The following is a 14423-nucleotide window of genomic DNA, read 5'->3' as shown; positions in this document are numbered from 1 at the left end:
CTAACAACATAAAAATGCATGGTTGAAGCAGCTTGTTTGGAGATGAGAGGATGGAGGTAGAAGGAAAGAAGAAGAAAGGCACAACTTGAAGCTTGACATTTGTTGGGCTGTACATGGAGCGTTTGGTTGCCATTACTATGCATTTTAGCTGCAAACTGTACCTCCTACAAGTAAAGCACCTCCGCTGGTCGTAAATATCACTGTTGTTGGTGCACACAAAAGCAGTTTTAATACGTAGTACATGAAAGACTTAATTCACATGTGTAACAAACATGCTATATACTCAAAAATATTACATGGAAGGTACCACGAAAGTACATATCATATATAGTGCCTAGTGTTGTACTATAACTTTATATGCTTGAACAAATTGTATAGTAAAACTCTTCTGTACGAATTCAAGTTTTAGCAACTTAATAATACATCAAACACCTCCAGCACACTGCAAAACGAACTGATTCAGGGGAAGGTGGTGTGCTCGGGCCCTAGAAGTTAGGATTTGGCAGTTGACCTTTTAAAATATTAGAAGTTATCCATAGATTGAATCGTGGACATGGAGAACATGGAGTTTGTTGGAGAAAAAAGAGTAAACGTGAGATTCAACGTGGAGGTCATGTGGTGTTTTTTTTTCTTTCTAAAACAGATTAAACGTGAAGGTCACATGTTGTTTTTTTTTCCTAAAAGCACATATGGTGCTTTTCTTTCTTTCTAAAATAGATCAAACGTTTTTTTTGGACGGGGTAAAACAGACTAAACGTGAGATTTAACGTCGAGGTCATATTGCTTTTTTTCTTCTTATAAAACCACGAAAGAATTGTATGGGTTAATCTACACCATAATAACTTGGTCCCACCAGATAAACGGCTCATATTTTCTAATTAACGTGGGAATTTTTAAGAATTGTATGGGTTAATCTACACTGTAATAACTCGGTCCCCCCAGATAAACGGCTCATATTTTCTAATTAACGTGGGAATTTTTAGAAAGTGCCTAATTAGTATAGGTATAGATAGATAGATAGATAGATAGATAGATAGATAGATAGATGGCTGCATGCATCACCCAGATGCAGAGGCCGGGGGTATATCCCCTTTTGGAATAAAATGATAAGTTCAGGTGATAGATGAAAGGAGATAAAACAAAAGCAGGCTATAGATTTATAGTAAGCTGCAACACGGGGAACAGGCTTTGTATAAGGTATTAACAACAGAGTATATTGTACGTATGGTTAATTATCATATGGCAAGACCGCTATTCAGTTAATTGACTGCAGATGATATGACAATGAGATATAACCACTAGCTAACTCCATTATTAGTTATGCTCGCTGTGTACCATTCTCACTGTGGGCAGTTGGACATGAAACGACCTGTGGGGCCCAAAGATTAATGGAGGAGTACATGATAGTGGGGACGTCGCTGAAGAGGCTGGCCGGTGAGATATTAGAGTGAGCAGCTGTTAAACATGGGTGGGGCTAAAAGATCAATGGAGTACGCGTGCCACCCATCACACGTATATGAAACACTGAGCGTGTGAACCACGCAAAGTATTCAAAATGTTTTCACACAGCTGTTGAGTATCATGATTAATTAGAAAACACACGATAGACTAGGAATTCTTTCAGCTTGTCTTATACTCCAAGTTAATCATGTACTCCATTATTAGTTATGCTCGCTGTGGGCAGTTGGACATGAAACAACCTGTGGGGCCCAAAGATTAATGGAGGAGTACATGATAGTGGGAACATCGCTGAAGAGGCTGGCCGGTGAGATATTAGAGTGAGCAGCTGTTAAACATGGGTGGGGCTAAAAGATCAATGGAGTACGCGTGCCACCCATCACACGTATATGAAACACTGAGCGTGTGAACCACGCAAAGTATTCAAAATGTTTTCACACAGCTGTTGAGTATCACGATTAATTAGAAAACACACGATAGACTAGGAATTCTTTCAGCTTGTCTTATACTCCAAGTTAATCATGTACTCCATTATTAGTTATGCTCGCTGTGGGCAGTTGGACATGAAACGACCTGTGGGGCCCAAAGATTAATGGAGGAGTACATGATAGTGGGAACGTCGCTGAAGAGGCTGGCCGGTGAGATATTAGAGTGAGCAGCTGTTAAACATGGGTGGGGCTAAAAGATCAATGGAGTACGCGTGCCACCCATCACACGTATATGAAACACTGAGCGTGTGAACCACGCAAAGTATTCAAAATGTTTTCACACAGCTGTTGAGTATCATGATTAATTAGAAAACACACGATAGACTAGGAATTCTTTCAGCTTGTCTTATACTCCAAGTTAATCATGTACTCCATTATTAGTTATGCTCGCTGTGGGCAGTTGGACATGAAACGACCTGTGGGGCCCAAAGATTAATGGAGGAGTACATGATAGTGGAAACGTCGCTGAAGAGGCTGGCCGGTGAGATATTAGAGTGAGCAGCTGTTAAACATGGGTGGGGCTAAAAGATCAATGGAGTACGCATGCCACCCATCACACGTATATGAAACACTGAGCGTGTGAACCACGCAAAGTATTCAAAATGTTTTCACACAGCTGTTGAGTATCATGATTAATTAGAAAACACACGATAGACTAGGAATTCTTTCAGCTTGTCTTATACTCCAAGTTAATCATGTACTCCATTATTAGTTATGCTCGCTGTGGGCAGTTGGACATGAAACGACCTGTGGGGCCCAAAGATTAATGGAAGGGTACATGATAGTGGGGACGTCGCTGAAGAGGCTGGCCGGTGAGATATTAGAGTGAGCAGCTGTTAAACATGGGTGGGGCTAAAAGATCATTGGAGTACGCGTGCCACCTATCACACGTATATGAAACACTGAGCGTGTGAACCACGCAAAGTATTCAAAATGTTTTCACACAGCTGTACGTGCAGATACTCTAAAACTAACCCTCGCTTGTGACATGTTTATCGAGTAGCCATTGAATGACCCCCTTGTCATTGTGGTGGTATTATTATATATGGCTGGTCGTGATTGATCTAACATCAAGCCATTTTGGTTATTTTCCTGGCCTAATTTCTAAGATGTGTTAAAATAGATTCATATCCGTGACCCATGCTTTTGGAAACAGGAAAATTACCAGAGATACCCAAATTAAAAATGAAGTATAGAGGGCATTGAAAACCTAAAACTACTATATTTTATGACAGCGAATAATCAACGTGTAATCATGGATAAATATTTTTTTCTTTTCTTCTGGTTGCATCCCTGAGCAACCTGCATGAGATTGACCTGAAGATGCTTCAAAGTAAATTACATCAGTGTCTGGCACATGGTTTGCCTTAAAGGATGGTTGCATTCGCCAGTTGTTTGTGGCTGGATGCATCTCACTACTTCCATACAGTATCTTGTATTAATGATACATCTGTTGTCACAGTGCCGAAGATAATACATATATCCACATCAAATGCGTGGCTAACAAAATGAGAATAGAAAAGAGATAAAAGTCTTGTATTTTCACCATATAAACAGAAGGATCCCGTTGGACATTAAAACTTGTAAATATAGATAACTATTATATGGATGGGCTACTAGATTGACTGCTGATGGTATAATGAGATAGCGCCAAGACAGACTCTATTATTGGCTGTGGTCGCTGTGTTAGCCCTGCTGATCGTGGTGGGTTCATAGCTTGGAATAGGGAAGTTTGGACATAAAGGGACCTGTGGGGTTCAATAACTAATGGATTTCATTGCATGCTTGTACGAACACCTCCGAGGAGGCTGTCAACCTATCTGCTGAGATAATAGAGTGCCCATCATTTAAACATGGGTGGGGTTCAAATCAAAGATTAATGGATGGAGTACAGAGTACATGCCACATGTGGGGTTGGCCCGGTTGATGTGAGTAATGTGAACTGACAGGGCGGCCGGAGGACCAAACCATGAACCATGAACGCACAAGCCTTTCGTTAACTTTACACAACTGCATGTGCAGACCACCAAACATTTCGCCTCAGCTCAGCTGTATGTCATAAATCCTCATGCTCCCACATGTATCGAGTAGCCTCCTCGTTTTTTTAGAAAAGGAGAGTAGCCTCCTCGTGACCCCATTGTCGCCATTTATTGTACTATTATATGGCAGGTCGTGATTGATCTCAACTCTAGAGACCAACTCGTGAACGCACAACTGCATGAGTAATGATCCATTGATACTGATTAAGCTAATATGCTATTGGACCATGGGCTGGTCGATTTTGCAGATAAAGGAGGAGCTAAGAGAGATGCTGATGCCGGGGGCAAAACTGCTAAAACATGTACTCCCTCCATTCCGTTTTATAGTGCGCATAAAATTTTCACGGGAATTCCGCAATGTAGTGCGTATCTCGTCGAGAGAGCGATTTTGGACGAAACTACCCTCCCACCGAATAGCCAGCGACCCAGCGTCCCACCCCACCGCATCGCTCCATCCCCTGTCTCTCTCCCTTATCTCTTTCTTGTCGCTGCTTTTCCCCACCTCCCTGCTCGCCTCGATCCTCACCGGCATCCCACCACCAGACCTCCCCACCGATCCCCACACTCCTAGTTCATCCCCACCTCCCGCAACGTTTCCTCTCCCTCTCTCATCGATCTTCTCTGCCTCAGGACAGGAGCCATCCAATAGATCGCGGCCGAGAGGTGTGGTGGAGGCGGCGGTCTTCATGGCCGGCGGAGTTGAGGGAGAGGTGAGGAGGAAGGTTCTGGCTCTGTTGAAGGAGGCAAAGGCAGCAATACAGCAAATCGAGCTGTTGCTAGGCCAGACGCCCAAGGTGGACGGACCAGATGATCAACGATTCCGCAAGCGGCAGTGGGAATTCGAAGAAACAGAGAAGGAAGAAGAGGAGGAGGTCCCTGGTGAGGGCTGCGGTGGAGACTGGCTGGATGCCCTCAGTAAGGAGGACCTGCTCGAGTACGTCAACGGATTTGATGTCCGCGACACTAACCAAGGTTCGCTTGTGACCTAGGATGCCGATGTCCGCGTCCGTGTAGAAGATGCCTCGCCCATGCCGCTCAATTTTGTTCAACACGGCGTCCATGTCCTTGGCGGTTGCCCAAGTTCAGGAACAGGATGCATGTGTGGCAATAAGCTCAGCTGCTGCCCAAACAATGGTGTGCATGTCCTTAGTACAGGGAGCTTGCCCATCTTGGCCGGTGAAGAGGTACTGCCCGAGGACGCTGAGACCCAGGACGGCAATGAGGTGCTGCCCGAGGACGCCGAGACCGACGGCGGAGAGGTGCTGCCCGAGGGCGCCGATGCCGATGGCGGACACATGTTGCCCGAGGACACCGAGACCGGCGACGACGTAGACGTGCTGCTTGAGGACGCCCAGACCGACGATGGCATAGAGTTGCTGCCCGAGGATGCCCAGACCGACGACGGTGTTGAGTTGCTGCTCCAGGACGCCCAGACCGACGATGGCATAGAGTTGCTGCCCGAGGACGCCCAGACCGACGACGGCGTCGAGTTGCTGCTCCAGGACGCCCAGACCGACGATGGCGTAGAGTTGCTTCCTGAAGACGGTGAAGCGGCACTGCCGGAGGATGCTGACAGTGATGTATCTTTCGTGCCTGACTCTATGCCCGCTCACGGTGGCGACTCGCTCGATGAATCGACGATGGAGGTAAGGGATATTATGCTGAACCTATTAATTCCTGGTTATCTGATGTGAGTTTATTCATCAAAATGAACTGGCATGCATGGACATGGTGATCAGACGTGATGTGTATTTTGTTTGGGAAGTCTGTGATGTGTAGCTTCTCAAGTGAATATAGAGAGTGTTTGGATTACATTGCTCAAACTTGGTTGTGATCGTGTGGTGTTTATTTTTGCTTCATGGTTAGATAGCTCAACCTCAATTGCATGCATGGAAATTATCATTGGTCAACTAAACACAAAACATATCCAGAATACATGGATCAATATGTCCAGATTACATTGATCACTTGTTGCCAAAATATGTTCAGATTACATTGATCATCTGTTGCCAAAATTTGTCCAGCCTACATTGATCAATTGAACCCAAAATATGCCCAGACTTCTCTGATCAAGTGAACCAAAATATGTCCAGAGTGCAAACAGTTGTATGAACAGACAATGACCATGTCTAGATGGTGGCACTTAGGAACTCGATCGCGGCATTTACAATTGCTGGATCACATGGTAACCTAGCTGTGAGAAGGCCAGCTCTTGCTAGGGCCATCTTCCTCATGTGTGGAACCTTGTACTGTTGGCCGCCATTAAGTTTCAGTATCTCCCGCATACAGGACTGCAAAGTGAGGAAGATGCGGTTGCTCCTCTCAGGGGGGTACTCTCCATATGCTTGGAGCACCTTGGTAACAATGTCATCTAGTGAACCTGGGAACAACTTCTGAAATAAAGCTTGTAGGGCTGCAAAAAAATCTATGTCCAATATGTTCAGATCAGGAGAATTAGGTGGTTGGCACGTCAACCTAATGTTCCATCCATCTGCCATTGCCACTTCACAAAACATAGGATCATTGACGGGAATATGAGTTTTGGCATTGTCCTGTTGTATGATTATAGGATAACCGCGGTCCGAAGCAGGCCACTTCTCCTTAATGGCAGGAAGAAGTTTGTTCACCATGTAATCTTGGCTAACTTTCCTTGTCACCGCCGGCAACACCTTAGTAACAATTGTTCCCGTGTCGCGGTTCTTGCTATCTCTCTTAGCCTCCTCTAGGAATGTAAAAGGCCATATGCCAATCTTGCCATCAAATGTCATGTTGCCATCATCATCATATCGAGGCCTCGCCACCGTAGCAAGGAACATCACTTTTTCAATGTAATTCTTGTTTTGTGTGGTACGCTCTGGATCTTCCTCGTTGAGACCCAATTAGAATTTTTGATTCTTCCGAGTGCGATAGAACCACTTCTCATCTATGTGGATGACGTTGTACATTCCATCAAATGTTGGCTGTTGTGGGATGCTTAGTGGCTGAAACATAGACAAACAAAACTTAACCCTAGCCCTCTTGTTTTCTTCTATCAATGTTGATTTGATGGCATTAGAATGCCGCCTGAGTCTGCCCTCCTTCAAACGCCTGAATAAGGTAGTCTTTGCCATGTTCAACTCATTAGCAAGATCTTGGAGACTTGTTCTTTTGCTCAAGACTTGGTCCTCTTGCGGCCACAATTCTTGGTCCTCTTGCTCAAGACTCCCTGCAATCCACCAGCCTTCTTTCCCTCCAGCCATCTCAGTTGTATAGTTCGCAAAGGAATGTTTGTTTCTTCGGCGATAGCTTTAGTAATTCCATGATTCAATTTACCCAAAGAAGACCTCTCCAAGATCATGGCAAATAGATTTTGCTTTTCTTCATCTTTGTACTGCCTTCTCTTTTTCTTGCCTTCATTTGCAAATAAGTGGCATCATAGATTTATTACATTGCTAACTATATGAACAATCATGCAGGAACCAGTACATGTATGCATGAAGCAGTACAACCATGCATGATCCAGTATACATGACCACTAGAAGCATGCATGAACCAGTATCCATGAACCAGCACACATGTATGCATGAACCAGTACAAGCATGCATGATCCAGAATTCATGAAGCAGTACGCATGTATGAGATCAGTGCAAGCATGCATGATCCACAATGCATAGCACACATGTATGCATGAACCAGTACAAGCATGCATACCAGCTGGAGCTGGATGTTCCTCGCCGTTTCCTTCAACATTTTCAGCATCAACTCCGGCGTCGACTGCATGAAGTTCAACATTCAAGTCAATGCCAAGCATGCCATGTTCGTCATCGTCGCCGCCGCCACTGCCGGATTCCACGTTCAAGTCAATGCCAGTATCGACATGAACGGAAGGTTGGCCGAGGCCGGCGTCACCGACCGGAGGTTGGCTAGCCTGCCACCTAACGGTTGGTGATCTTCCAGTGAGTCCCAACCTTGTTCGTCCGCGCCGGCCATGACCGCGTCCATGGCCGGCGTCTCCGCGTCCACGGCCGGCGCCTGTGCGTCCACGGCCGGTGTCTCCACGGCCGGCGCCTCCGCGTCCACGGCCGGCGTCTCCACGGCCGGCGCCTCCGCGTCCACGGCCATGACCGCGTCCACGGCCGGCGCCTATGCGTCCACGGCCGGCGCCTCCGCGTCCACGGCCAGGCTCAGCTTCAGCATGCACATGCTCGTGAGGTTCGTCCTCTGGCAAAACAAATCAACAAACCAAGATGATGAGCAAATGATCAGCAAGAAGACGAGAGCACCAACAAAAATATGAACCTCGGCCAGGAGAGAGGACGTACCTTCATCCGAGACGATCAGCTCCAGATCGTAGTCTAGCTCTCCGGCAAGACCGCCGTAGTCTTCTTGGACATCTTGCCAGTTGATCTGGTTGTTTAAATCTAACCCTGCCATTGCAGGGTGAAGAACTAGAGAGAAATGAGATGAGGAGAGAAAAATGGTGTACTACACTCTTGCTCCCGTCCTGGAGAGCTGATTCAAATTTGAAAAGGCCGAGCGGGCATGAGTGGGGCTGGCCACGCAGACGTGGACGCGGGAATGCGCTGAACTTTCCCTCCAATTTCTCTCCGGGATTACGCGTAGCTGAGGTGATGCGCACATGGGGCTGGACAGAGTTGGTGGAGGGGTATATTAGACCCAAGCACATGTGCCAGCTCACTCATTGGCATTGCTGCTGGAAACTATACGCACTATAAAACGAAATGGAGGGAGTAACAAGTAAGATTTACAGAGCTTCGCACGGGTGGAGATATGAAGTTCATAGGCTGGGGAGCTGAAGAAGAAAAGAATGATCGTTGTCGAAGCTTTGTTTTCTTGCATTGCTGCAGTCTTTGATGATGTAATATATAGTCGTGTTAAACCTCGTCTGTGTGCTGGGTGGTGTCTTGTTGCCCCCTTCGATTGCCCACTTCGAGGGTCGCCATTGGAGATCCCCTTAATGCACTAAACTATGATATTTTTATTTTTCCTTATTTTCTTTTATTATTTACCCTTTTATGTTTTGTCGCCGGTTGATGATGCTCCCCGACGAGATAATAGAGTGAGCAATATACGTCTCCAACGTATCTATAATTTTTGATTGCTCCATACTATATTATCTAATGTTTTGGACTATATTGGGCTTTATTTTCCACTTTTATATTACTTTTGGGACTAACCTATTAACCGGAGGCCCAGCCCAGAATTGCTGTTTTTTGCCTATTTTAGTGTTTCGAAGAAACGGAATATCAAACGGAGTCCAAACGGAATGAAACCGTCGGGAACACGATTTTCTCACCGAATATGATTCAGGAGACTTGGACCCTACGCCACGGAAGCCAGGCGGTGGTCACGAGGGTGGAGGGCGCCCCCCTAAGCTCCACCGACGTACTTCTTCCTCCTATATATACCTACGTACCCCGAAACTATCAGATACGGAGCCAAAAACCTAATTCCACCGCCACAACTTTCTGTATCCACGAGATCCTATCTTGGGGCCTGTTCCGGAGCTCCACCGGAAGGGGAATCGATCATGGAGGGCTTCTACATCATCATCGTAGCCCCTCCGATGAAGTGTGAATAGTTTACCTTAGACCTTCGGGTCCATAGTTAGTAGCTAGATGGCTTCATCTCTCTTTTTGGATCTCAATACAATGTTCTCCCCCTCTCTCGTGGAGATCTATTCAATGTAATCTTCTTTTGCGGTGTGTTTGTTGAGACCGATGAATTGTGGGTTTATGATCAAGATTATCTATGAACAATATTTGAATCTTCTCTGAATTCTTTTATGTATGATTGGTTATCTTTGCAAGCCTCTTCGAAATTATCAATTTGGTTGGGCACTAGATTGGTTTTTCTTGCAATGGGAGAAGTGCTTTGCTTTGGGTTCAATCTTGCGGTGCCTTTTCCCAGTGACAGAAGGGGCAGCAAGGCACGTATTGTATTGTTGCCATTGAGGATAACAAGATGGGGGTTTTATCATATTGCATGAATTTATCCCTCTACATCATGTCATCTTGCTTAAGGCATTACTCTGTTTTCATTAACTTAATACTCTAGATGCATGCTGGATAGCGGTCGATGAGTGGAGTAATAGTAGTAGATGCAGGCAGGAGTCGGTCTACTTGTCTCGGACGTGATGCCTATATACATGATCATACCTAGATATGCTCATAACTATGCTCAATTCTGTCAATTGCTCAACAGTAATTTTTTCACCCACCGTAGAAATACTTATGCTCTTGAGAGAAGCCACTAGTTAAATCTATGGTCCCCGGGTCTATTCTCATCATATCAATCTTCCATCACTTTACTATTGCTTTGCTTTTTTACTTTGCCTTTTATTTTACTTCGCATCTTTATATCAAAAATACCAAAAATATTCTCTATCAGATCTCACTTTCGTAAGTGACCGTGAAGGGATTGACAACTCCTAATCGCGTTGGTTGCATTGAGCTATTGTTTTTGTGTAGGTACGAGGGACTCGCGCGTAGACTCCTGCTGTATTGATACCTTTGTTCTCAAAAACTAAGGTAAATACTTACACTACTCTGCTGCATCATCCTCTCCTCTTCAGGGAAATCCAACACAAGATCAAGAGGTAGGAAGAAGAATTTCTAGCGCCGTTGCCAGGGAGGTCTTCGCAAAAGTCAACATACCAAGTACCCATCACAATCCCTATCTCCCGCACTACATTATTTGCCATTTTCCTCTCCCCCACTTCACTCTTGTCATTTTATTCGCCCTCTCTTTCCCGTTTTCCTTTTCTCTCTCTTGCTTTTTGTTTGCTCGTGTGTTGGATTGCTTGCTTGTCACAATGGCTCAAGATAATACCAAATTGTGTGACTTTACCAATACCAATAATAAAGATTTCCTTAGCACTCCGATTGCTCCTCTTGCCAGTACTGAATCTTGTGAAATCAATACTGCTTTGTTGAATCTTGTTATGAAAGATCAATTCGCCGGCCTTCCTAATGAAGATGCCGCTACTCATCTAAATAGCTTCGTTGATTTATGTGATATGCAAAAGAAGAGGGATGTAGACAATGATGTGGTTAAATTGAAGTTATTTCCTTTTTCTCTTAGAGATCATGCTAAAGCTTCGTTTTCGTCTTTGCCTAAAATTAGTATTTGATTCTTGGAACAAGTGCAAAGATGCTTTTATCTCTAAGTATTTTCCTCCCGCTAAGATCATCTCTCTTAGAAACGATATCATGAATTTTAAGCAACTTGATCATGAACATGTTGCACAAGCGTGGGAGAGAATGAAATTAATGATACGTAATTGTCCTACTCATGGTTTGAATTTGTGAATGATTATACAAAACTTTTATGCCAGATTAAATTTTGCTTCTAGAAATCTTTTAGATTTAGCCGCGGGAGGCACTTTTATGGAAATCACTTTAGGAGATGCTACTAAACTCCTAGATAATATTATGGTTAATTATTCTCAATGGCACACTAAAAGATCTACTAATAAAAAAGTGCATGCGATAGAAGAAATCAATGTTTTGAGTGGAAAGATGGATGAACTTACGAAATTATTTTCTACTAAGAGTGTTTCTTCTGATCCTAATGATATGCCTTTGTCTACTTTGATTGAGAATAATAATGAATCTATGGATGTGAATTTTGTTGGTAGGAATAATTTTGGTAACAACGCGTATAGAGGGAATTTTAATCCTAGGCCTTATCCTAGTAATCCTTCTAATAATTATGGAAATTCCTACAACAACTCTTATGGAAATTTTAATAAGATGCCCTCTGAATTTGAGACTAGTGTTAAAGATTTTATGAATTCGCAAAAGAATTTCAATGCTTTTCTTGAAGAGAAATTGCTTAAAGTTGATGAATTGGCTAGGAACGTTGATAGAATTTCTCTTGATGTTGATTCTTTAAAGCTTAGATCTATTCCTCCTAAGCATGATATCAATGAGTCTCTCAAAGCCATGAGAATCTCCATTGACGAGTGCAAGGAAAGAACCGCTAGGATGCGTGCTACGAAAGATGCCTTTATTAAAGCGTGTTCTTCCAATTACCATGAAAACAAAGATGAAGATCAAAAAGTTATTGATGTTTCCCTATTAAATCTTTGTTTTGCAATATGAATCTTGATAATGATGAGACGAATATAACCCACCATTACCTAGAAGGCGTTCCAAAAATTCGGAGTTTTTAGATCTTGATGCTAGAATTGATAGAAGTGGGATTGAAGAAATCAAAACCTTAGATGTCGCTAAACCCACTATTTTGGATTTCAAGGAATTTAATTATGAAAGTTGCTCTATAATTGGTTGTATTTCCTTGTTGCAATCCGTGCTAAATTCTCCTCATGCTTATAGTCAAAATAAAGGGTTTACTAAACATATCGTTGATGCCTTGATGCAATCTTACGAAGAAAAACTTGAGTTGGAAGTTTCTATCCCTAGAAAACTTTATTATGAATGGGAACCAACTATTAAAATTAAGATTAAGGATCATGAATTTTATGCTTTGTGTGATTTGGGTGCTAGTGTCTCCACTATCCCCAAAACTTTGTGTGATTTGCTAGATTTCCGCGATATTGATGATTGCTCTCTAAACTTGCACCTTGCGTATTCCACTATTAAAAAACCTATGGGAAGAATTAATGATGTTCTTATTGTTGCAAATAGGAATTATGTGCCCGTAGATTTTATCGTTCTTGATATAGATTGCAATCCTTCATGTCCTATTATTCTTGGTAGACCTTTCCTTAGAACGATTGGTGCAATTATTGATATGAAGGAAGGGAATATTAGATTCCAATTTCCGTTAAGGAAAGGCATGGAACACTTCCCTAGAAAGAAAATAAAATTACCATATGAATAGCCACTTATGGATTGCCTACCAAAGATGGCAATACCTAGATCTATCCTTACTTTTATGCCTAGCTAGGGGCGTTAAACGATAGTGCTTGTCGGGAGGCAACCCAATTTTATTTTAGTTTTTTGCTTTTTTGCTTCTGTTTAGGAATAAATAATCCATCTACCCTCTGGTTAGATGTGTTTTTGTGTTTTAGTTAGTGTTTGTGCCAAGTTAAACCTATAGGATCTTCTTGTATGATAGTTATTTGATCTTGCTGTAATTTCCAGAAACTTTCTGTTCACTAAAACAATTATTAAAAATCACCAGAACGTGATATGATATTGATTCTTTTTTCTGTAGATCAATAAACAAATTATCTAGAACTTACTATTTGGCTGAATTTTTCACGTTCCAGAAGTTTGCGTTAGTTACAGATTACTACAGACTGTTCTGTTTTTGACAGATTCTGTTTTTCGTGTGTTGTTTGCTTCTTTTGATGAATCTATGGCTAGTAAAATATTTTATAATCCATAGATAAGTTGGAATACAGTAGGTTTAACAAAAATATAAATAAAGAATGAGTTCATTATAGTACCTTGAAGTGGTCTTTTGTTTTCTTTCGCTAACGGAGCTCATGAGATTTCTGTTGAGTTTTGTGTTATGAAGTTTTCAAGTTTTGAGTGAAATCTTTTGATGGATTATGAAACAAGGAATGGCAAGAGCCTAAGCTTGGGGATGCCCATGGCACCCCCAAGATAATCCAAGGACACCAAAAATTCAAAGCTTGGGGATGCCCCGGAAGGCATCCCCTCTTTCGTCTACTTCCATCGGTAACTTTATTTGGAGCTGTATTTTTATTCACCACATGATATGTGTTTTTCTTGGAGCGTCTTGTATTATTTGCGATATTGCTTTTTAGTTTACCACAATCATCCTTTATGTACACACCTTTTGAGAGAGCCATATATGAATTGGAATTTGTTAGAATACTCTATGTGCTTCACTTATATCTTTTGAGCCTTACAGTTTTGCTCTATGTGCTTCACTTATATCTTTTGAGCGTTATAGTTTTTGCTCTAGTGCTTCACTTATATCTTTTAGAGCACGGTGGTGGATTTGTTTTAAAGAAACTATTGATCTCTCCTGCTTCACTTAGATTATTTTTAGAGTCTTAATAGCATGGTAATTTGCTTAAAAATCTTAATATGCTTGGTATTCAAGATTTGTAAAACTTTCTATTGAGTGCATTGGATACTAAGAAACGTTTGATGCATGATAATTGTTTTGAGATATGGAGGTAACAATATTAGAGTAATGCTAGTTGAGTAATTGTGAAATTGAGAAATACTTGTGTTAAAGGTTGCAAGTCCCCTAGCATGCACGTATGGTAAATGTTGTGTAACAAATTTGAAACATGAGATATTCTTTGAGTGCCTTCCCTTGTGTGGAGGTCGGGGGCGCGCGATGGTTAACTCCTACCAACCTCCCCCCTAGGAGCATGCGTAGTGCTTGGTTTTGATGACTTGTAGATTTTTGCAATAATTATGTGAGTTCATTATGACTAATGTTGAGTCCATGGATTATACGCACTCTCACCTTTCCACCATTGCTAGCC

At 42.6% G+C, this 14423-nt stretch overlaps 1 protein-coding gene across 2 annotated transcripts; it reads left to right on the top strand.

The window, feature by feature from the left end:
• Positions 1-4284: 4284 nt before the first annotated feature.
• Positions 4285-8972, top strand: LOC123184049 (uncharacterized). Of its 2 annotated transcripts, XM_044596304.1 has the most exons (3): positions 4288-4900; positions 4975-5631; positions 7441-8972. In XM_044596304.1, exons 1-3 carry the CDS (start codon positions 4793-4795, stop codon positions 7480-7482), a joined length of 807 nt encoding a protein of 268 aa, XP_044452239.1. In that variant the 5' UTR covers positions 4288-4792; the 3' UTR covers positions 7483-8972. The 2 variants fall into 2 exon arrangements, with proteins under 2 accessions (XP_044452238.1, XP_044452239.1); XM_044596303.1 differs by lacking the exon at positions 7441-8972 and having other exon boundaries at positions 4285-4900; positions 4975-7431.
• The last annotated feature ends 5451 nt before the right edge of the window (positions 8973-14423 follow it).

The sequence above is a fragment of the Triticum aestivum genome, chromosome 1A (genome assembly GCF_018294505.1).
Source record: "Triticum aestivum cultivar Chinese Spring chromosome 1A, IWGSC CS RefSeq v2.1, whole genome shotgun sequence".
NCBI lineage: Eukaryota > Viridiplantae > Streptophyta > Magnoliopsida > Poales > Poaceae > Triticum > Triticum aestivum.
This window is presented reverse-complemented; position numbering and strand designations above follow the sequence as displayed.

Coding starts and splice junctions, on each gene's coding strand:
- LOC123184049 (XM_044596303.1), top strand. CDS start 4,793: ATGATCAACGATTCCGCAAGCGGCAGTGGGAATTCGAAGAAACAGAGA. Junction 4,901..4,974: donor AGACTGGCTGGATGCCCTCA/GTAAGGAGGACC, acceptor CTTGTGACCTAG/GATGCCGATGTCCGCGTCCG.